The 23486-nt window shown below is 42.3% G+C and overlaps 1 protein-coding gene and 1 long non-coding RNA gene across 7 annotated transcripts in view; one reads left to right on the forward strand and one right to left on the reverse strand.

The window, feature by feature from the left end:
• The first annotated feature begins 239 nt into the window (after nucleotides 1-239).
• On the forward strand, nucleotides 240-18738 carry LOC144273878 (uncharacterized). 3 transcript variants are annotated; one of them, XR_013347805.1, is made up of 4 exons: nucleotides 240-639; nucleotides 16125-16556; nucleotides 17443-17555; nucleotides 18420-18738. It is a non-coding gene; the product is annotated as an uncharacterized LOC144273878 (long non-coding RNA). The 3 variants fall into 3 exon arrangements; XR_013347804.1 differs by having other exon boundaries at nucleotides 16125-16551; XR_013347806.1 differs by lacking the exon at nucleotides 16125-16556.
• LOC144273877 (translocating chain-associated membrane protein 1-like) overlaps nucleotides 5593-23486 on the reverse strand; it is a 53150-nt gene continuing 35256 nt past the window's right edge. For 3 of the 4 annotated variants that reach the window (XM_077832580.1, XM_077832582.1, XM_077832583.1), the window contains 3 exons: nucleotides 21737-21880; nucleotides 14258-14418; nucleotides 5593-12328 (listed from right to left, as the gene is read on the reverse strand). In XM_077832580.1, the coding sequence (XP_077688706.1) occupies nucleotides 12255-12328; nucleotides 14258-14418; nucleotides 21737-21880 (379 nt within the window). In that variant the 3' untranslated portion in view covers nucleotides 5593-12254. The remainder of the gene's footprint in view (nucleotides 12329-14257; nucleotides 14419-21736; nucleotides 21881-23486) is intronic. The other variant, XM_077832581.1, reaches the window with a different exon arrangement.

The following is a 23486-nucleotide window of genomic DNA, read 5'->3' on the forward strand; positions in this document are numbered from 1 at the left end:
ATCCGACTTCCTGGTTCTGGGGAGTTAAATAAGAACACCGGTACCGGGGCGGGAAAACAGCGTTGTGTGAGCGGTGTGCCCCCCACGCCAGTGGGACCTTGTCTCGTACACCCCCCCCCCCTTAACCCTAGCTGAGACCACCGCACAGAGGCCGGGCAGCCGTCCCAAAGGAAAAGGGACGTGCCGGCACGTAGGCTGCCTAGCTGGCCCGAGCGCCTCCGCCCTGCCCAGGGTGCGGGGGGAGCCGTGTGGGAGGGCCCGGCGGCGTGCAGCCCTCTTGTAGGAGGGCCCCCTTTGACAAGCAGCCAGCTTTTGTCTGTCTCTTGAGGGTTCTCTTCAGGTTCGCGTCGGTATCTGTGTTACTAGGACTGTGGCTCGCTTGATGGCCACAAGGGGCTCAACTGCCTGATAAGGCGCCGACCCTGCCAGGGCGCCCCCACGGCTCGCAGGGACCCAGTTAAACAGAGGGGTACGTGTTCGCCGGGCTGGAGCTGAAGAAAGTCACTCACCCCTGGAGAGCTTTTCTTTTGGGGTCAAGGAACTGAAGGTGGGAGGGGGCTCATCCAACATTTCTACAGAATTCAAACTGGCGTTTCAGACAATCACCCAAACAGCTTAGCGGCGTTGCTATTGTGAGTGGTGAGTGTCGCCCCGCGCTGCGGGAAGAGAGCTTTGCAAGTGGCCATCGCCTCTGCGATTATCTCAGCGCTGTTTGCTGCATCTCTTGGAGTAGGTCAGATGCGTAGTGGATTATGAAGGGCTGCCCCTTGCTACGTGAAGGGTTATAGCAAAAAATGTGGACAGCTTCATGGGGGAGAAAAGCAGCAGCCACCATCTCGTTTTTATAACGTAGAACTGCAGTGATTTAAGTTACAACATGATTTGAGTGCATTAGTACAGGGACCAGATCTGCCATAGCTCACTCAGTTTTAGGATTCATGTTAAGGCACTGTTGTGTTGACGGAGAGTTTCCCCCCAAACACACACTGTGCAAATATTGACATGAAAAAGTGATTTTATGGCAGGTGATCTGCCCTCTTATTTGTTCCTTAGCAGTTTCCTGATTGAGATTAAGGCAGGGATAAGGCTCCCTTATCTGGGGAAAAAGGTCAGACTATACTCAAAAGGTTAAAAAGCAGGGATAAATGATCCAATTAAGACTGTGTATATGCAGGGGAAAGGAAAACCAACTTTTTTCATTAAATGCAGCTACAGCAATCACAAAATCACAATTATTAACACTGGAACAATTTATGTTATTTAGAAGAAATAGCATGTGGCATGTAAGTTAAGTCCTACATCTGTCTATTACCAAACTTACTTTTATCTCTGAATTTCAATTAACTAGGCATAGACAAATACAATCTTGTATATTTATATTACAGTAGTTCAAGATATGGAAATTATATGCATCTTGTACTTGAAGATAAGCCTTCTACAATATGCAAGGCAGTTCTACAACTTAAATCTAAGTCATTATGCGAGGTAGCCTATTTCCTCTTGTTTTTTCCTACCCCCCCCCCCGGATGTTCTGGTTTAACTTGGATTTAAACTTGGAGAGTGGTCAGTTTGGATGAGCTATTACCAGCAGGAGAGTGAGTTTGTGTGTGTATGGGGGTGGTTTTTGGAGGGGGGTGAGGGAGTGAGAGAACCTGGATTTGTGCAGGAAATGGCCTAACTTCATTATCATGCACATTGTGTAAAGAGTTGTCACTTTGGATGGGCTATCACCAGCAGGAGAGTGAATTTGTGGGGGGGGGTGGAGGGTGAGAAAACCTGGATTTGTGCTGGAAATGGCCTAACCTGACGATTACTTTAGATAAGCTATTACCAGCAGGACAGTGGGGTGGGAGGAGGCATTGTTTCATATTCTCTGTGTATATATAAAGTCTGCTGCAGTTTCCACGGTATGCATCTGATGAAGTGAGCTGTGGCTCACGAAAGCTCATGCTCAAATAAATTGGTTAGTCTCTAAGGTGCCACAAGTACTCCTTTTCTTTTTGCAAATACAGACTAACACGGCTGTTACTCTGAAACTTAAATCTTATTAGTATATGGTGGAAAAGAGTAAATTCCACTTCTAAATTTGTATCAGTGTAAATTGGTAATAAACCATTTACCTAATTTAAAAAAAAAACTTTTCAAATTGAAATTTTTAGAACACTTAGAGCAACTGATGACTGTATTCTAGTTAGAAACAATTCTATTTAACTATTGAAAAGTAGCTACATATGATAAATCTGGACTACCAATGAGAAGATTGGAAAGTGCTTAACACCCAGCTTCTGGGATTCAGACCAATTTAAATTGTCTCAGGTTAGAAACCCAGAAATATCCAAAATCACTAATTTTTTTTAAAAATAGGTCTAAATATGGAATGGTTTATACATTCTTGAGGAGGATAGATCCATTTGTCAATATTGTAAGGGTAAGAAGCCTTACTGCAGTAGGACCTACTAGATTATAACACTAATTTGGACAGCAAATCTGCATAATGTTATAAATAATATATGTATTTGAATTCACATTCTGGTTGAGGATAATTCAGATGCTGTAGAAATATAATTGAGAATTCAAAATTCAGGGTAACTATTGTAGATGTATTTTAGAGACTTTCACTGTTTAGAGGTTAAATATGTAAAATCTAAATATTAATGTTTATCAATATTAATCCTGTAATTTACAACAAATGAGCAGAATTTCACCTATATGGAGCTCCATGGAAGACGGAGGGGCTGCATGTAAATGTAGAAGACTATCCACACCGTATAGCTTGCCTTAGATTCAGAGAGGGGCATTAACTCTTTATTTTTATGCATCTTTAAGTCCTGATTGCTTATATGTTCTGATTAAGGAATATATACCTGTAGGCAAAAAGAAAAGGAGTTCTTGTGGCACCTTAGAGACTAACCAATTTATCTGAGCATGAGCTACAGCTCACTTCATCGGATGCATACTGTGGAAACTGCAGAAGACATTATCTACACACAGAGACCATGAAACAATATCTCCTCCCACCCCACTGTCCTGCTGGTAATAGCTTATCTAAAGTGATCATCAAGTTGGGCCATTTCCAGCACAAATCCAGGTTTTCTCACCCTCCGCCCCCCCCCCCCCCACACACACAAACTCACTCTCCTGCTGGTAATAGCCCATCCAAAGTGGTCACTTGATGATCACTTTAGATAAGCTATTACCAGCAGGACAGTGGGGTGGGAGGAGGTATTGTTTCATGGTCTCTGTGTGTATATAATGTCTTCTGCAGTTTCCACGGTATGCATCTGATGAAGTGAGCTGTAGCTCACGAAAGCTCACGCTCAAATAAATTGGTTAGTCTCTAAGGTGCCACAAGTACTCCTTTTCTTTTTGAGAATACAGACTAACACGGCTGTTACTCCGATACCTGTAGGCATATTCCTGGGAATAATGTATACTCCAAATATAAATGTCAAAAAAACCCAACACATTTATGCCTCAGCATTACTTGATGAAGCTACAAACTTAGCTTGAGAACACCAGCCAAATTGCTGCCTCAAGAGCATGTTAGAGACATCCTTTTCAGAAACAGAGTAAGACTCCATGCAGCCAGATGAATTAAGGAATGAGAGTTTCATTTGAAGTACTTTCCAATTCCATAATTGGAAGTAAGTAGAGCCCCACCCTAACTACTTTTCAGGAGGTAAAAGGATAGTAAAAGTAATTACTAAAAAAAGAAAAACGATGTCTTTTCAATGATTTATGGTCCTATGGATAAAGTTACTGAACTCTTGTATATTAAACACCCTCAAGTACAAGAAAATGGGCTCTCCTTGCCTCGGCTACCAGCAAGGACTGGGCAGACAGGTCATGAGCCCTTTACACACTTTCAGTAATTGTACACATTCATCACCTGATAGTGGTAGACCAAATAAGTATCCAGTTCTTAGCTGGAAGTTGATTCCTTTGTCAGAACCCCAATTGGTCAGAAATAAAGTAATTATGAGTTACAGTAATCAGTAGCCTGATCACTGTTTAGCACCTTCCAAAAGACATGTTTGCCTACTAGGGTAGTGCTTACTCAGATGAAGTTATCCTTCATAGAATCAGCTCTGGCTCAGGTGCGTCAACCAAGGACTATCCACATACACATACTTTACAAGGGATGATACTTTATGCTCCTAGAGGCCTGACATTTTGCTCAAAGTTCTGTCAAATGTTAATTAGCAGCTGTATTTATAAATACTATTACACGTTAGCTATTTTAGTATCTAATTTTCCAGAGCTTCAGGAAGGCTCCTGGGAAAAATATTTGTTTCAGCTTAAGAGGCAGATCAAATAGGAATCTAGAAAAAGTTCTAGAACTCCACAGGTCCCAGTAATAAAACCTGCATCTACCCTTCCCTCCTCTATTCCTAAAACATGAGATTTAATTCCCCCCCAGACTGCACATTTCCTTAATGTTGCATGGAGGATTCTCCTTTAGTTGACTCCACATCCATTTTTAATGTATTACTTAACATGCTTTCTGCAATTTAGAGGGGTGTTTTCTTTCCTGGAATCAAACATAATTTTCTAAATTTGAAGAAATGACTAAGTGCAGTTTTGTTGTAAAAAATGATGTTTGTTCACTCTACTTTGCAGTCGATTTTAGTTGGGCTCATGCATTATTGACAAAATTTTACTATGTTCTTCCTGCAAATTCTATAGTTAGTGCTGCATGAGCAAAAAAGAACCAAATAGATTCCAGGTGGAAGATGGGATTTTCAAAAAAGCCTATGAGCACAATTACAATTGAAAGTCAATGGGTCAGGCTCTTTTTTGGGGATGGGAGTGGGGAAGGTCTCACCATGCATATACTACACTGAGTTAACATTTGCAAAGCACTGTATATATAGTATTATTTGCATATAGTAATTGGGAAGATGGCACCCCTTTGCATTGGAGTTAGAACTCTTGGAGAGCCTACAGTTGTCATGCAGGCATAATGTAGATGCAGCCTATGCTGATGGAACTTTTTCTGTAGGTTTAGGAACAACACATCCCCAAACATTACCTATGTAGACAGAAGCACTCTTCTATCAACATCACTGCATCTACCCTGGGGCTTTTGTTGGTATAGGTATGTCACGCAGGGGTATGGTTTTTCCCCTACATATTTGCATGGGTCAGACATAACTTTTAAGTGTAAACAAAGCCTAAATATAGACATGCTGCACAGCTGTAAAAATTGCAACTTACCTGCTTTATATTGGTGCAAGTGTCTACGTAAGGGCTTAGCAGCAATACATTTGTGTAGCTGCACTTCTGGGGGGTGGTGTGTAGGGAAGGGGAGAATCAACCTAATGTAGAAAATTCCTCATAACCACTGTCTGGACCAGCATAGAAGGATCATTATGTGTACCATGGAGACAGAAGAAAGAGGTGCCTCCTGTCAGCAGGCACTAAGCAAAGATTATCACCAGGAAAGAGATAAAATGTTGGAAAATGGGAATAAACCCAGATGCACTTTGCATGGTTATGTGCACACTTGGTATAATACTTTCTCCATAGGCACTGTTAGTGCTTTTCAGATGGCTTGACTACTTAATTGACCAAACTACAAAAAGCAACTGATTTAGTGTAGTAATAAAACATGGATTTAATGGCAACAAAAAAAATTAAAATTACAGAATTATAAAAGTATCATAAATACATTTCAGAAACAGTTACAGAATACCAGCAAAAAACTTTCTATGGAGCAAGGTCTCCTATTAGACATTTTACCAAGCAAATGAATAATCACTAGTTTACATACATCAGAAAACATAGCTTTTGTGCTATGTTTTACAAACAAACAAAAACAAACAACCAACCAATTACATAAACTTTACAGGGGTCAAAAGTAAAATAACTGATGGTGTTTTAGCACAATTTTAGCCTATATAGTGGTGGATAAAGAGATGTTTTAAACAGAGTAATTTTTCTTGATGCATTAGAAAAAGCAATGCATTTCAGCACTCAAGTAGATTAACTGGAAGAGAACAGACAAATCAGTTAAATTAAACGGAAAGTACAGTTTAACATCAATTAAAAAACCAAGCTTCCATATTTGTTGCAATCAGACAGTTCCACATTAATCATGGTTCATGAGCAATATAATATGGAGTACATTGCTGGTTTAAGTGTAGAGTCAACTCTACATAAGAATTTTACTGGATAATTGTAAAAAAATGTTAAGACACTATTACAGTTTGTAAACATTACTCTCTTGTTTATGATAGTTAAATCCATAGTTTCAACTTCTGAGGCTTAAAACTAGTAACAAAGAGAGGTTTAATATTTATAACTTTACCATTTACAGTATTGAGGTCCTTTTTAGCCAACAGTTCTCAGTACTAGCATATATTACGTTTTTTTTGGGGGGGGGGGGGAAGCAGCCAACATTCAGACAGATTAATGATTGCATCAGAGAGTGTATTCCAAGTAGCAATGTACCTCCAACTTAACTAGATATAGCAGCCATTCCAATAGGTAACGTTGGGAGACAATCAGATGTAGATGTAGTTGCATCCAATGAAGTGAGCTGTAGCTCACGAAAGCTCATGCTCAAATAAATTGGTTAGTCTCTAAGGTGCCACAAGTACTCCTTTTCTTTTTGCGAATACAGACTAACACGGCTGTTACTCTGAAAGATGTAGATGATACATTTATAAAAATCATAGTTCATTGCTCCCTCTGCCAAATCATCTAATAGGAAACCCAATTAAATAAATAAATTTATAGCATGTGAAGTACCACTGCTTCATTATTTGACAATATTGTGCATTTAGAAGTTTTTCTCATATACATCTTGGAGCTAGAGTGAAGCAAACTCTGAAAGAAAATATGTACCATTAGGGCCTGATCCAACTCCTGTTGGGAGTCTTTTTGTTGACTTTAATAGTTGGATCAGGCCCTAGTTGAAGTACTGCCACAAAAACAGCATCAGTAAATCTGTACAGTGGTTTTAAATAACAGTTCAAAATTTAAAAAATACAAGTTTCATGTTCTGAGGGTTAAAATAAGAGGATCCAATTTTGGTTTCACAATAAGTTATTTGCACAGTAAGTTTTTTCTATTTGAAACTGATAAGAGCTTTTGTCAGGTGACTTTACTAAGCATGCTCCCCTCCCCCAAATAAACCTTACCTCTGAAGGACTCCTGACGTGCGACTGAAGTCTAAAACTATACAGGACAGGACAGAACAGAAAATTGACTGAAATGACTAAGATTATTTATGATTTAAGTAAAATGCTTATACAAATTAATAGGACTATTCATAGAGTTGTCACAGCACTAGAGAGTTTTTGCCTCAGATTTTGCACTGAGATCTCATACAACCTCAGCTAAGTCAATGGGGCTGAAGAAAACATAGATGCAGAACTTGGCCTTTAATGTATTTGAAGTTTATAATACTATTAAAATGAAAAATATCAAACTAGTTTTGTGAAGGTCTGACAAACCTACAAAAACAAGGAAATTCATTACTTGTGATAAAATACATGTTGTTAGTGTATGATCTTAAACACTTTGGGTAATATTTCCAGAAGTGCCTAAGATCCAGATTTTTAAAGGTATTTAGACATTTAACTCCCACTGAAATCAGTGGGGAATTAGGCACCTAAATACTTTTAAAAGTTTGGGCTTATTTTATTTAGAAATACAAGGCCCAGATCCTCAAAGATATTTAGGCCTCTAATGCCCCTTGATTCCAAAGGGAGTTTGGGGCCTAAATACCTTTGGGTCTCTGGGCACAAGTCCTAAGTGCTCTTAAGACATTTAGGCACTCTGAGAATTCCACCCTTGACACCAATGTGCTTTAAAGATGAAGAGGCAGTATGCACTCCCAACCGTAATCCTGAATTAAATATATTTGAGTTAGGCCCCAATGTAGCAAAGCACTTATGCACATCAGTCTCATTGAAGTCAATGAGAGTTAAGTATGCTTTGCAGAATTAGGGTTTTGTTATAGCTTCAGAGATATAGATTAGTTTAGTATTTTGGTTGTTGTTTCAAAGATGGTAGAAGAGGTTGTTGGACAATATGTCCAAATGTACAAAATTTAAAAAAAAATCAATGGTCAATCACTTGGAAATTTGTAATTGCTGACCCCTCTTTCATAGCTTCCTCCTAAGTATTGTGCTTAATACAAGTACATGAGTCCTGAACGTGTCACAAAGTTTCTTCCCACCATGGAACAAAACAAAGTGTGAAATTTTATTTGGCAGTATAAAATGAATTCAAGACAGGCTGCAGTGTACAGAGATTGGGTTCTTATTTTTGAAGATTGTTAAAATTTAGTCTTTCAAATACAATAAAAATTATTATTAGGTGGGTTCAGGGCTTTGTACTCATAATCAAAAGGGAACATTAGTACAGTTATTTATTAGTCTTACTAGTATCCTAACTTCTACATCCCTAACCCATAATCTTCCCTTCCCCCTTACATGTTATTGTCACCCACGCTCAAATCAGGTAGAAAAAACCAACAACCCACCTCTCCAAAAAACAAACAGCAACAAAAACTGAAAACAGAAATAATCAGTCTACATATTAACCTACACGGAATTTTGAACAATAAGATCAAGTTACTATTTTTAGTTATTACCACTTCTAGTCATCACACAAAAGTCCCTGCCTCAGAACAGCCAGTTCAGAGTCTGCTCCCTAATGCAAGTCACACTTGCTTTGTGTGAATAAGCCACATCCGTCCCATCTCCAACTTTCCATCTTCCATTATTTGATATTCCAAACAGTCACTGAAACATATGTAGAATTACACTGTAAAGTTGTCAAAACACATTGCATTAAGTGCAAAGAACTTTTTTTTTTTTGCTGCAAGTTGTTTAAAGTTTACTGAAATGTCTTAATATTAAGGCACAGACCTAGTTCATTTCACGCATTTTGATATTCCACAGTGAGCATCCAAAAATGCAACAGAATGACAAAAAACAATGATTTTTACCTTTAAAAGAAATAGTGGGAGTTTCTCTCGTGCTACAAGACTGAGATTCCTATCTTTATTTTACAGATGTTGTACGTGCGTATACACACAATAATTATGCGCCAAGGACACTTCAAATGTTTCACTTAAATTATTTGACTTCAGAAGTGTAGATTCCTTAAAGTGTCCATTATGTATGACATGCAACAAGAATAGCATTCAAGTACATTTTGTTCAGTGAATTCATAATCAGGGTGCTAGAAATGTACTTTTCCATAATATTAAAGGAAAAAAGATTGGGGCTAAAATTTTGAAAAAAACAGGACCCTAAAATCAAGTTACCACTTAGGCTCCTAAATAAGTGGCCAGAGTTTGAAGAGTGTTGAATACTCTGCAGTGTCCATTCTGGGAATCTGGCTACTTAATTGTAACTGCTGGGGGTTCCATGCTTTGGAAAATCTGTCCCCTTTTTAGGTGCATAGGTATAGATGTAGCCTAATTTTAGTCTCCCCCCGCCCCTTTTTTCTCCCCCGGAAAATCTTGGTCTGAATGTTTTTGCGATGGATGGGGGAAAAGGAAAAAATTCTTATTTAAGAAAATATTTGCATCTGTAATGTAAAAGCAATATAACTTTTATCCTGTATTCACAGTGTCCTTAGTGTAGGAATTCCCTTCTCGGGGTAAAAGATTTTACCTATATAATAACTAGTTTTTGGCCATTTCAGCTGGAAAGTGGCCCAAAACCTAAATGTACGGTATACTTACAGTTGCAGTTACTTATCAGAGAAAGCATTGTCTTGTGAGCAGTATGGTAGAGAGACTAAGCAGGTCACACCAAAACTGCTCATAAGATGATACTTTCATCAAATGAGGCATTCATGATTATACAAATACATTTATTAAAATTGTTAAAAAAATATATATTTTAGTTCCATGGTAAACATTTTTAGTAGAAATGTACAGGTTTATGAGAAATCACACATGATACTCCTACATACCATTTGCACATGGGAACAGTTAGGGCAAATTAGAAAATGGGTTCATAAGACTTAAATAGCATTAGATATACCAGTCATGACAATGTAGGTAACTTACAAAAATATCAGTTATCATAGTCAAACAAGCGCTTAGATCAACGTGGCAACACCTAAGATTAAGAAATCGGATGGCTCCAGGGATTGGTAATACGATATGGAACCTTCAGTCTCTCACTCGCTTGCTTTTCACAGAAGTGTGGTCAGCAGTCAGGTGTGATTCATTCACTGGACTAGGAATTAGGAATCCTGATTTCTACTCCCAGCAGAGGCAATGATCCTCACTGTGTCCTTGGACAAGTCACTTAATCTGTCAGTTTCTTATATACTGAGAACACTGCTATTTACCTGCCTCACTGGAGGGTTATGAGGATTTATGCTTGTAAAGTGCTCTGAACATGCTGTGTGATAAGTTGCAAATACTTATATTTAATGGAGTGTAGCTTAGGTGAACATGCCAAAAAACTGTTTCTACTGTATGTGAATGCATGGGTCAATCTGAAATGAATAGGTGGTCTATAGCCAGTTTCTAGTGGGAGAAATTGGGTAGATACAGCTGAACTTTTTACAAGTGGCCCCTCAACAGTCCTACTAGATTCTGCTTCACTTCACTAAAAAACTAAAAGACACTGCACTGCTTCAAGGAACACAAGATAGGGTACGAGAAAGAACCTGGTCAGCCAGTGAAGGGAGGGAGGGGAGAAATAGTATTAAAGAAAAACCTACATATGGATAAATTTTAAATAACTATTCTTTCAAGAAAGTTGTATATATGATATTTTGTGGCATTAATACTTAAGGAACTGTAAACCTTCTTCCTAAATCTTAACCACAACAGACACTTCAGAACATGTGACAGTGTAATTTAATGCACATCTCTAGTGTTTTATGCACCCAAGGCATATATTATAAAGTCAGCTCTACTGCATAAGTCAACTGTTTTCTGAACAGAATTTTGTGTGCTGGAGAAATAGGATCCAATTGGCTGAAAGGATGGCAAGTAGTACAAGAATCCATACAAAACCGATGCCATTGGTTGGGGATAAGAGGCCTATAATGCAGTGTTTACTAGACCACTTAATTATACCAGCATCAGACTTTAGTACTTCTGAAAAGACATTCTGAAATGGTCTACAGATTTAAATATAAATCATATCTAAAAAAGTGTTTAAGTAATGAGCTATGGAGATATAAAAACTTAAATCTGAATTTGAAACCAAAACAAGTGGCAGCCTAATGTAAGTAATTAAAAATCTTAGCACCTTAAAAAAAAAAAATTGCAGTTACAGAAAGTACATTTCCTGAACTCAATTTCATAGTCTTTATGAAAAAGCCACGTGTAACTTTCAAACAGGTCAGTGCCAAAATTAAAGAAAAATTACCAGGGAACATTTTCACAAAATTTGGCCATAGGGTAAAATGCTGGCCTCACTAAAATCTATGACAGCTTTTCTACTTATTTCAGTGGCACCAGGATTTCACCCTAGATGTTTAATTGGCAACTTGTTTCCAAACAAGACATTACAATCTATTTCAAAACTCCCTATGTACACTGGCAATTCTGCAAGGCGACTGCATCCAATAATCTGTGTGTCTACCGAAAATATCACAATCACCTAAGAGGAAGTTAGGTATATTAAATCAGAACTTGATGAACAGGTTATATAAATCAAGTTTTATATATTCTTTGAAGGGAAGTAGATGTCATTCACTTTTTTTTTTTTTTGCCATGCTAACATGTATTTCAGACATACTATCTCTTACTCCAATATCAGAATGTGATAAAAAGAAGAGTCTGTTGTGCAAAAGTTTAAAGTTAAACATACATGGTCAGATATTTTTGGTCCAGAATTTAGGTTTTGTAAAACCACCAGTTTTCTAAACCGTAATATTAATGAAAATGTTTCCAAGTTGTTTTTTTTTTAAATTTCAAATAAACAGATTGTTTAGACTGAAATATCCCCTGAAATGTCTGTCACTCAAACATTGCAGAATTGTGCTACTAAGAGCCAGAAAGTGCAAGTGATTTGTCTATTTTCATTGTCCAAGTTGAGTGAAACTGAAAGAGGCAAACACTAATTGTAAAGTAAATTAGATTAAAAAGTGACCAGTTTTCATAAGTTATGTATTAATAAAAATGTGTTTAAAATATATTTTAACTTGATAGTGTCCATTTAAATCATAACAAGACAGACAAATAGCCTATGATTCTGCAGTGACAGATATTTTTTAATCACAGTTTTCTGTCAATATGTCATCTTCCGATTTCAGCTTCCATCTCATAATACTTTTGATTTTCTGGTTCTGGGCGATGCTCCATCTTCTAATTTTACTGCTCCATTGACAAAGTTAGCTGAAATTTTAAAACAGGGAAAGCTAAAGTACAGGTAAAATGCTATTTGCCTCTGTAGAACAAAAAGTTGATATGCAAACCTAAAAACATCAGGTGACAATATTCAACACTAAATTTAGGCAAAGTTCTGGGGTCTTCCAGTAGAGAGGTGGAACAAGGTAATGTTTTGAAGGACTTATAGAATACTTACCTACTAACTCTCCCTATCATTCCTTTTGCCAGTGGAGGATGGAACCTGAAGATTTTTTTTTACTATAGTTGTTTGTGAACTATCAATGCTAACACAATAAAAGTCTATGGTAACCTACGATATTTGTCCCATAGTATTAAAATCTCGTGCAGTCACTGCGAATCAACCTGTATGAGTTAACTTCAAGCTAGCCTGGATCCCTCTATTCAGAGCTTGAAAAATCCACTCACTCTAAGCAAGTGGGAAGCTTGGCCTGGGGATTTAGGGGACCACCACCATCAACTTCAGCAGAATCAGATTTAAACAAACCAAAACAAAAACAAACCAAAACGAAATCAAACCAAAACAACCCTCCCCCACCCCACATTCTAGCCCTTATGATTGCAAGGGTAAGGGTAAGTGTAAACCAATGCAGTGTTGTCCTCCTGCACCTACAGACGTTCAACCTCTCCTGGTCATTGATTTTTCCACCTACAGCAGAGTGTGAAGTCCACAAGATTACAGTTTCACTGTTGCTATTTAAAATACTGTGGGCAGCTGTGAAGCTCAAGAATAGTGTCAATTTCATGCTTCTGTATGGAAAAACAATAAAGAGCAGCAGTGTAGTTATACATAGGAAAAAAAGAGAAGGATCCATAAGGCTGGAGGAGAAGTAGAGAAGCAGACACACTTCTTTTACAGCAGCTTGAAGGCTCTGAAAGGTAGTGGAGAGTAAAAGCTGCTTCTCCGACACCCATTAAGATCAATGGGAGTATTTCCATTGACTTCCAGGGGCACTAGAGTATGTGCTTAGTAGCGTATCTAAATCTGAAGTACCACAGCCTCTTAGGTACAGAAAGATATGAACAAGGGAGCTCCCAAAAAGGGTCCAGAGACAGCATCCTGGTAGAAATTCCAGCAACTGGTAATAGGCTTCTCATGAGAGCACTGTACTGGATCTTACAGGTGAAGACTCCCAGCCTACTTCTGCCAAATAGGGTTAGTTCTCCTACTAGATGTAATTTTCTTCCAAATCTTGCCTATGCACTATAATAGGAAATCTTTGTTCATTACAGGTCCCCTAGTGATTACAATTTAATTTCACAGTAGTTTTTTTTTTTTTTAAAGGGTCCAACTGTCACTATAAAAAGAAGTCTCTGTAATTTGGTGTTGAATTTAGAAGAATAAGTGACAGCAATTTGTTAATTACCTAAAATTAAATAAAAGTAGAATTTATGGTCATCGAGAAAAAAAACGGCCACCTTAAAAGCCTCACTAATCAGGATAAAATAGACAACGTACAGTTTTTATTTGTAAGCATTTAAAAAGATGTATTCTAAAGTTGTAACAGAACTTTTAAGACTAATTTTTTTAAACTTTTCAACCTAGTAATATGCAGAATTTGTGGAATCTGTATCTGTGCAGAGTTCACTAAAGGACATCAACTCTAGAAAGAACATTAGCTCTGTGGGCTTTTGTTAATTTAGGTTTTTATTATAGTGCAGTATTGTCTTTCTGCTGGCTCGAGTTAGCAACATGCAATACAGCATACCATGAGTAAGTATATTTTGAAGGAAACTATTTTCTAACTTTGAGGAACTGAAAAATGACATCTATTTTCACCATATAATAAGAAATGGACCACAAGTTAGCTTCCTTGGGAATTGATACAAGGAAAATACAAAAAGATTTCAAGAACAAATCAAGCATAAATATATTTATAGTATATATCTGAAGTGAATTAAAAAAACCCTACTGACCTCTGTTTGGTTCTTTTTTTGTTGATTTACTCTTTGTGTAAGTTATTTTTTTCTTAGGAATCTGGTTCTGGATATGCTCTCTCCATTTCTTTAGCTGGAAATTTATAAATTTCCACATCATCCAGGCCTGTGTTAGACAAATTGCAGCCAAGCAACTAATCCTAGAAAGTTTCAGATTAAAATAAGAAGTTAGATAAAAGTTTCAACTATACATTGTTACACAACAAAGCAACACCAAATGTCCATCTTAAAAAGTTGCTGATCACTCCTAGAAAAGACAGTTACCTTTTCCGTAACTGGTGTTCTTCAAGATGTGTTACTTACAGCCATTCAACTTAGGTGTGTGTACTCGCCACATGCACCAGTGCCGGAAGTTTTTCCCTCAGCAGTATACATAGGGGACTGGCTCCAGCACCCCCTGGAGTGGCGCGCACGTGCTGCGGTATATAGGGTGCCACCAGTTCCCCCCACCCTCAGTTCCTTCTTGCCGGAAACTCCTATAGTGGGGAAGGAGGGCGGGTTGTGGAATGGACGTAAGCAACACATCTCGAAGAACACCAGTTATGAAAAAGTTAATGGTCTTTTCTGCTTCGAGTGCTTGCTCATGTCCATTCAACTATGGTGACTCCCAACCAGTACCCCTCGGAGGTGGGTAGGAGTTCATGGACGTGTAGATTGCAGCACAGCTCTGCCGAACCCAGCGTCGTCCCTGGCCTGCTGAGTGATGGCGTAGTGGGCCGTGAACGTGTGTACCAAGGACCACGTCATGGCTCGACAGATGTCCTGGATCGGGAAGTGTGCCAGGAAGGCTGCCGAAGATGCCTGCACTGTGGTTGAGTAGGCTTGGACGATTTGCGGCGGACAGACTCATGCCAACTCATAGCAGGTCTGAATGCCAGAGGTGATCCAGTTAGAAATCCTCTGTGTGGAGACCGGGAGGCCCTTCATCCTATCAGCTGTAGAGAAGAAAAGCTTACAAAAAGGCTTTGTCCGATCTAGTTAGAAAGCCAGGGCCCTTCTTACGTCCAAACCATGAAGGTGCCTCTCTTCACTAGTCTCATGGGGCTTAGGGAAGAAGACCGGAAGGAAGATGTCCTGGCTCATGTGGAAAGTAGACACCACTTTGGGAAGGAAGGACAGGTGGGGCCGGAGTTGGACCTTGTCCTTATAGAAGGCTGTGTATGGCAGTTCTAAAGGTCAGGGCTTGCAGCTTGGAGACTTGCTTCACCACGAAAGCTACCATCCACAATAGGTGAGACAGAGGGCATGAGGCCAAAGGCTCAAAGGGTGCACCCATGAGCCTGGACAGAACCAAGTTGAGATCCCCCTGAGGGGCCAGGGACCGAACTTGAGGAAAAAGTCTCGAGGCATCTGAGGCACCTGACCGTCATGTCATGGGAGAACACTGTCTCCCCTGGATTGGAAGATGAAAGGTAGAAATGACCACCAGATGCACCCTGATAGAGGAGTGTGCTGGGCCCTGGTTCCTCAAATGAAGCAGGTAGTTTAAGATTGCATTCTTTGGTGCAGTCACAGGGGAGATGCCCTATTGGGCTGTCCAACAGGAGAACCTCGTCCACTTTGCCAGGTACGTCTGTTTAGTTGAGGGCTTTCTACTCTTGAGGAGGACCTTTTGGACCCCTTTCAAACAGGCCTGTTCCTCGGGGTTCAGCCATGCAACATCCAAGCCATGAGGTGGAGGGACGCGAGATTGGGATGCAAGAGTCGACCATGATCCTGTGACAGCAGGTCCGGTCAGTTCGGCAGGGGCCATGGAGGGATCGCTGACAAGCTTGATAGCGTCCCAAACCAGTGCTGGTGAGGCCATGCTAGGGCGATAATGATAACCTCTCTTGATTTTTGCTAGGACCTTGCTGATCAGTGGAATCAGAGGGAATGCATACATCAGGCTTCCTGCCCACAGCAGGAAAAAGGCATTGGAGAGGGAACCCTTGCCCAGACACCAAGTGGAGCAAAACCCGTGGCACCTCCTGTTCTGCCTGGTGGTGAACAAATCCACTTGGGGAGTTCCCCACCTCTGGAAGATCATGCCGGCTACCTCCGGGTGGAAAACCCACTCATGGTGAGAGGAGAAGTCCCTGCTTAGGTGATCTACTTGCATGCTCTTGGCACCTGGAAGGCGACACGCTTCTATATGGATTCCGTGGCCGATGCAGAAGTCCCAGAGACAGAGTTCCTCTTGGCAGAGGGTTGAGAATTGTGCTCCCCCTTGTCTGTTGACGTAGAACATCAAGGCTGTGTTGTTTGTCAGGACTGACTACTCTGCCCAACAGGTGAGGTAGGAAGACCGCGCACACTCTGCGCACCACCCTGAGCTCTTGGATGTTTATGTTAGTGTCATTTCCTCTGGGGACCACATACCTTGGGTTTGGAGGGTGCCGAGGTGTGCCCCCCAGCCAAGGTCCGAGGCGTCCAAAACCAACTTGACCACAGGTGCCAACTTTTGTTGGTGCTGGTGGGTGCTGGTGGACCCCCCCCAGCCCCACCCCAGCCCCAACTCTGCACCCTCCCTGCCCCTATTGGATCCCTCCCCAAATCCCCACCCTGGCCCTGCCTCTTCCCCAAGCACACCATGTTCCCCTTCTTCCCAGGCTTGCAGCACGAAACAGCTGTTTCGCGGTGCAAGCACTGGGAGGGAGGGGGGAGAAGCAGGACACGTCAGCCCACTCAGGGGAGGCTGAGCAGAGGCGGTGGTGAGCTAGGCTGGGGAGCTGTTGATGGGTGCTCCGCACCCACCAATTTTTCCTTGTGGGTGTTCCAGCTGAGTGAGGAGTACTGATGAAGGGAACTCCTTCCAGGACTTTCCTGGGGTTGGTCCACCATCGCAGCGAGGTAAGTACCATCAACGGGATGGGAACAACCTTTTCCAGGAGGTCCCTGGACTAGGAGTAGACTGTCAGCAGCCATTGCTACAGGGGTCACATCCGGAGCATGGTGTGGTGCACCACATATGTACATGCTGCCATGTGACCTAGTAGGCACAGGCAAACCCTGGCCGTGGTCAGGGGAAATGTGGAGACTTTTGCAATGAGGTCTGTCAGTGCCCTGAATCTTTCCAGCAGCAGGAACACCTTGGCGTAGATCAAGTCGAGCACCGCTCCGATGAACTCTATCCTCTGTACTGGAACTAATGTGGATTTTTTTTGTCATTTTTTTGTCAACAGGCCAAGACGATGGCAGGTGGCTAATAACTTCGCAACATCCCTTTGGATCTGGAGCTGCCCTTGACTAGCCAGTCGTCGAGGTATGCGTAGATCTGGACACCCCAACATCTGAGGTAAGCAGCCACCATCGACATACACTTGGTAAATGCCCGCAGTGCCAAATGGAGGACCGCAAACTGATAGTGTTTGGGACCTACCGTAAACTGGAGGAAGCGTCTGTGTCCCTCAAAGATGGCGATGTGAAAGTATGTATCTTTCAGATCACGGGCTGTGTACCAGTCTCCTGGATCCAGGGAGGGGATGATGGAGGCCAGGGAGACTATGCGGAACTTCACCTTTGCTAGGCAGCAGTTCAAGTCTTGCAGGTCCAGGATAGGTTGCAGACTGCCTTTGGCCCTCGGGATTAAAAAGTAGTAGGAATTGAACCCCTTGTTCCTGTACTCTGGAGGAACGACCTCCACCGCACCTAGCTGCAGTAACCCCTCTACCTCCTGCGCGAGGAGACTCTCGTGAGAAGGGTCCCTGAAGAGGGAAGGGGAAAGAGGGCTGGGAAGGAGGAATAGAAAGTAACTGAAGGTGTAACCCCACTCCACTGTACTGAGGACCCATCGGTTCAATGTTATAGATGCCAACACAGGGAGGAAAGCAGAAAGGCGCCTGGCAAAAATAGGTGAGGAAGGATACTGGGAATAGTCCGGTAGGTTGCCCTTGGGCATATCCTCAAAACGAGCGCTTGCCACCTGATTGAGGATTGAGCTTGACTGAGAGGCCTGCAAAGGCTGTTGGCTAGGATGCCGCTTGTAGCCTCTGGATTTCTTACAGGGAGGCTCCAGGTGAGGGTGGCTTGCCTGGCTCTGAGGTTGCTGCAGCTTAAACCGCTTGCGGGCAGGGCCAGAAACATACAGGCCCAGCGTTTTAAGGGTAATGCGGGAGTCCTTTAGGTCATGGAGCTTATTGTCTGTCTGTTCCACAAATAGGGCTTTCCCATCGAAGGGAAGATCTTGCATCAACTGATGAGCCTCCGTGGACAAGCGAGAGAGGAGCAGCCAGGATGCCCGGCGCATGGCGATGGCCGAGGCCATGGTTCGGGAGGCAGTGTCTGCCGCATCCGATGCTGCCTGGAGCTTTGCCCTGGCTGCAGTCGTGCCCTCCTCCATAACTGCCTGGAACTCCTTCCTAGAAGCCTGAGGAAGAGAGCCCTCGAACTGGCCACATGTTAAAATGATAGTGTCCCAGGAGGGCTTGATGGTTGGCCACCCTCCACTGGAGACTAGAGGACAAATAAATCTTATGCCCAAACAAGTCTAGTGTCTTCGAGTCTGTTCTTAGGGGTAGCCCCGGGTTGACCTTGTCGCTCCCTGTGGTTAACCGCTTCTACCACTAGGGAGTTGGGAGCAGGGTGGATGTACAGGTACTCATGGCCTTTGGATGGCATAAAGTACTTGTGGTCAGCCCCCTTGGAGATGTGTGGCAGGGAGGAGGAACTTTGCCATAGGGCATTATTGATCTTAGAGGCCTCATCATGAAGGGGTAGAGCCACCCTGGCTGATGCTGTGGAGCAGAGAACATCAAAGAGAGAGTCTGAGGGGTCCTCTAGGCTCCTCCACCTGAAGACCCAGGTTGGCAGCGACCCTCTTCAGTAGTTCCTGGTGCACTTTAACGTCATCCAGAGGAACTGAGGGAGGGGGCCCTGTTATAGCCTCGTCTGGTGCCGTAGGGTCCCCCAAAACCACTGGTGGCCCAGTGGCTTGTTCCCCTGCTCCCTCTTGGGCCTGCAGGGTCCTCGCGCCCAAGGCTTTGTGCACTGGAGGGGGTGGGGGGGAAGACAGAGAGGCAGCTGGTCTCTCTCAGGCTCCCAGCACCAAGTGGGTGGACTGGGAGAACCCCGCAGGTTCCCTGGGTACCATGGCACTGGCCACTGCCTGAAACCACGGGGCCGGTTTCGGTGCTGACAATGTAGCCGTACTGCTGGTATCGGAGCTTGTCCCACCATCAGGGAACCTCACTCCGAACCAGGGCTGGATCCTGAGCAGTCACTCCCAGGTGACCAGGACAGAGCGGAACAGTGGCTCTGTCCCGACTGATGCCGGTCACTCCACCTGGAGTCTCATCTGGAGCGGGGTCTTAGGGACCAAGTGGTGCTTGATGGATCCGTGACAGCTTGTCTCACGCTTGACAAGCGGTACCAGGATGAGGAGCAGGACCGGGAGTCGGAAAGGGCCCGGTGCCGGGAAGCACCTGCACGCAGTGATACCCTCCTAGGGGTATTGGCAACGGTCCGAGGATCGGTTACATTGATCCATTGACAGGTCCCTGGAGCGGTACCGCGGTCTCGGAGATACCAGGTGCCGGGACCGGTACTCCTGCCGGGGGGCGCATGCCTCTAAAGGTATGTGGCTGGCGACCTGCACCTTGAGCCTCTCTACCCAAGGTTCATGGACCAAATGGGGCTGCACTGCATCTGCCTTTTGCAGTCAGATGCATGGTGGCTACTTGAGGGCAAGCATTTGCAGGACATCCCCCACAATGGGGAATGGTGCTGCTGACATGGGGACCGAAGCAGTCTGAATGCAGGTTTACCCCATGACCGGAGAACTGCAGGAGCCGGTGTGGGCAGCACAGGGAGGGACATGATCTCCTGTGCTGCCTGCAGTGCCTCTGGCGTGGACAGCACCCGGAGCTGACGGAGGCCTCTGCTGCTATCTGGGGTAGCTGGTGGAGTGCAGGTTGGGCTACATCGCTCCACCAGAGCTTGGGCCTGAGATCCTGACGTCAGTGAAGAGTTGCCCGGCCTTGGACCTTGATCACACCTAGTCTTATCCTTTCCCTTGCGGGAGGCTGGAGACCAACCTCGCACCGCCTTCTTGGGCTTCTTGGTAGGAGCCATGGATGGGGACCAGTGCCGGTCAGTGGATGGTCCCGGTGGGGTGCTGTGTACTGAGGTCACTGTACTTGGTGCCTAGTTGGAGTGTTACTCCAGTGCTGGGGTGAGGGCCGACTCCATAAGGAGTGCTCTTAAACGAATATCGCACTCCTTCTTAGTCCTTGGCTTGAAGGACTTGCAAATTTTGCACTTCTCACTAATGTGCCCTTCACCCAAGCAACGCAGACAACTGCTGTGTGATCACTAATGGGTATGGGCCTCTTGCAGCGATCACAGGCTTAAAGCCTAGGGACCAGGGCATGCCCCGTCCCGAGAAAAAGTCCCATTTGGGACCTACAAAGTCTCTAACTATAGCTAATGGATTTATAAACACTAAACAGAAAACCATATACACTACAATACAAGAGATAACTAGTTTGTACGAACAAGCAGCAACAGCACTAGCTGAAGCAGCAACAATTCCAGCACCATCACTGGCATCAAGAAGGAACTGAAGGGGGGGAAAACTGGCGGTGCCCTATATACCCTGGCATGTGCGCACCACTCCAGGGAGCGCCAGAGCCGGTCCCCTATGGATACTGCTGAAGGAAAAACTTCCAGCACTTAGTTGTGTGTGCTCGCCACATACACAAGTCGAATGGACATGAGCAAGCACTTGAAGAAGAATTTAAACCTCTCACACTGATGGAAACCAGATCTGGCCAAGGAGCACATCTAAGACAGGGCATATAGTCTGCATTAAATAAATGGGAGCTCCAGGTAAATACACCAGGGGAAAGTATCCAGGCTTATCAAGGAAATATAACAGACAGCCTTCAATGGCTGATACCAAATTGTACAATTGCAGCCTCCTCTACCAAGTGATCTAAGAATGAGATTTAATGATGACAAAGCATACAAATTCAATTTCCTTTCCACCTACTGAATGAACAGATTGTTGGGATACAGGTTAAACAGCGGAGCTCCCAGTGAAAATTAATGTGACTTCAAAAATGAGCAAGCAAGAACGAGCATATTAGAAGATTGCTTGGGTTTTTCTAAAGAGTTGTTGATCAAAAGTGAAGCATTGATATCTCAAAATTACAGTATTTTCATAATGACCCCAGGGAAAGTTTAAAGCAAAAAGCTCACACGATGTTATGCAGGATCTTTTGCACAGTAGTCATATCAATTCAATTATAAAAACACTGATAAAGAAAAGCAAAGAGATTTCTTATGTTTAGCACGTATTTTGTAATAGCAGTCCCTGCTTTGTGGAAAAGATAAAATTCTTCCACCCCAAAAGCCTGGGAAAAAAGCCACCCAGGAAAATTCTCCATCAAAAAGCTCTACCATCTTGGAGAGGTATATTGAAAGCATTCTGAAAGTGTCACTTTACTCAAACATGAATGTCTACTAGCTTTATTATACCTCACAGTGAGTACATTGAAGTTTCCGTCTGCTATGGAAAAACCTGGATTCTCTACTCTTGCCAGACCAAATCCAAATGTGAGAACAGATAAGGTTAGGGTCAAAAGACGAGCCATTACAAACAGTAAAGCCCAAAAGGTAAATCTGAAAAGGAAATAATAAAATTAATGCATCTTCCCCCTTGGTTAACTGTACAAAGCTGCCTTCTATTAAGCTTCCTTGAGCACTGAAATTTAAGATGAAAAGGAAAGGTATATTGAGATGAACAACAATTACAGGAATTCTACATCTAGTTCTCCACCCACAACAGTGAATTCTGCCACCCATCCATATACACTCAATTATGCCTCCAATAAAACTTTTCCCCCCCCAATATAGAAGTTAAATTTTATTTTCAAATGCGTGCTTAGAAATTTCCAAATGTGGGGTCTATAATGGCAATTACACGTATTGCCACATGAAATGCACGTAGAATGCACTACCTTTCTACTTTGTAGGTAACTTAGAGCAAAGTGACATCATTTTAATATCCAAGCTTGCAGAGAACACAAAATTTGGTGGATAAACATTGAAAAAGACAATGAAAAGTTACAGGCATCTATTATGAATTCCCCAACTATTTTTCTTTTTAAATTTTAGTTGGCTGTAAGATAAGATCTCCATTATTTTAAAACATTAGCATATTTCAGTTAAAAACACAATTAAAATAAAAAAGTTAGATAACTAACTAAACTTTAAAGTCTTCCTCATCAACCCTCATCCTATATTCTGGAGATCTTCAAGATAGCCATCACTAGAGACACTGCTGAAGCCAAGAGCTGGAACCAGAGGCATGCCCAAAGGGAAAAAAAAGACACTACCATTGCTTGTCCCACATCCCTGCCAGTAGCCAGGATCAAGAATTTGAGGTCCTCCAACGTGCAGCAATTTTGGGAGGTAAGTAGAGATTACTGACTGATTTACATTCTGAACGCTGCTGTCTCAGTGAGGATTGATCAGACCTCTCACAGAAGTCAGTAAGGGAGAAATTCATCTATTACCAATTTGGAGAGCAAAAGCTTTGGTTTCTAACCAGTTGAACAGGACGTGGCCTACTGATATGGTGACACTTAATCTAGGAGAATACCATGAGAACAAACTATAGAAAGCAGTTCTCAAAGCTTTCAGCAGTACAGAAGTTTTTACATCATGCCACTTAAATTATTATTGGATAAAAAACTGGAACTATTTTCAAAATGAAAAGTGCATTCAGAATCTCAATTCAAACACAGCTTGTTCAATTAATCTCAAACTTAAAAAGAAAAATACCCAACACTCCTATACTCAGCCTGTGACAGCTCAAGCAGAAGTTGTTGGGTTTTTTTCCTCCTAGGAAAATAAGCCAGGGTTTTTGGAAAGCTATGAGAGTGGGAATTTATAACCTTAAATACAAAGTTACTAATAGCCTGGAAGCCCGCATGGAGAAATGGCTCTTGATGGTTTATTGTTCAAGATTATTTTTATTATAAACAGCAACATTTTAGTTCTCCTAAAACACTCAAAATGCTTCTCTAACTCATCTTTTAAGGCGATAAATAAAAATAAGGAATGGAAACCTAAGATTAGGGTAGCACACAAAGAATGGTAAGTGTTTCCTAATCCAAGGAAGCCTGTCCCTATCCTGAAGAACACATTGTTTGATCAGGCAGAACGGGGAATACAACATAGTATTTGTATTACAGTAGTGGCCAGATGTCCTGATCAGTACTGC

This window comes from Eretmochelys imbricata, chromosome 13 (assembly GCF_965152235.1).
Source record: "Eretmochelys imbricata isolate rEreImb1 chromosome 13, rEreImb1.hap1, whole genome shotgun sequence".
Taxonomy (NCBI): domain Eukaryota; kingdom Metazoa; phylum Chordata; order Testudines; family Cheloniidae; genus Eretmochelys; species Eretmochelys imbricata.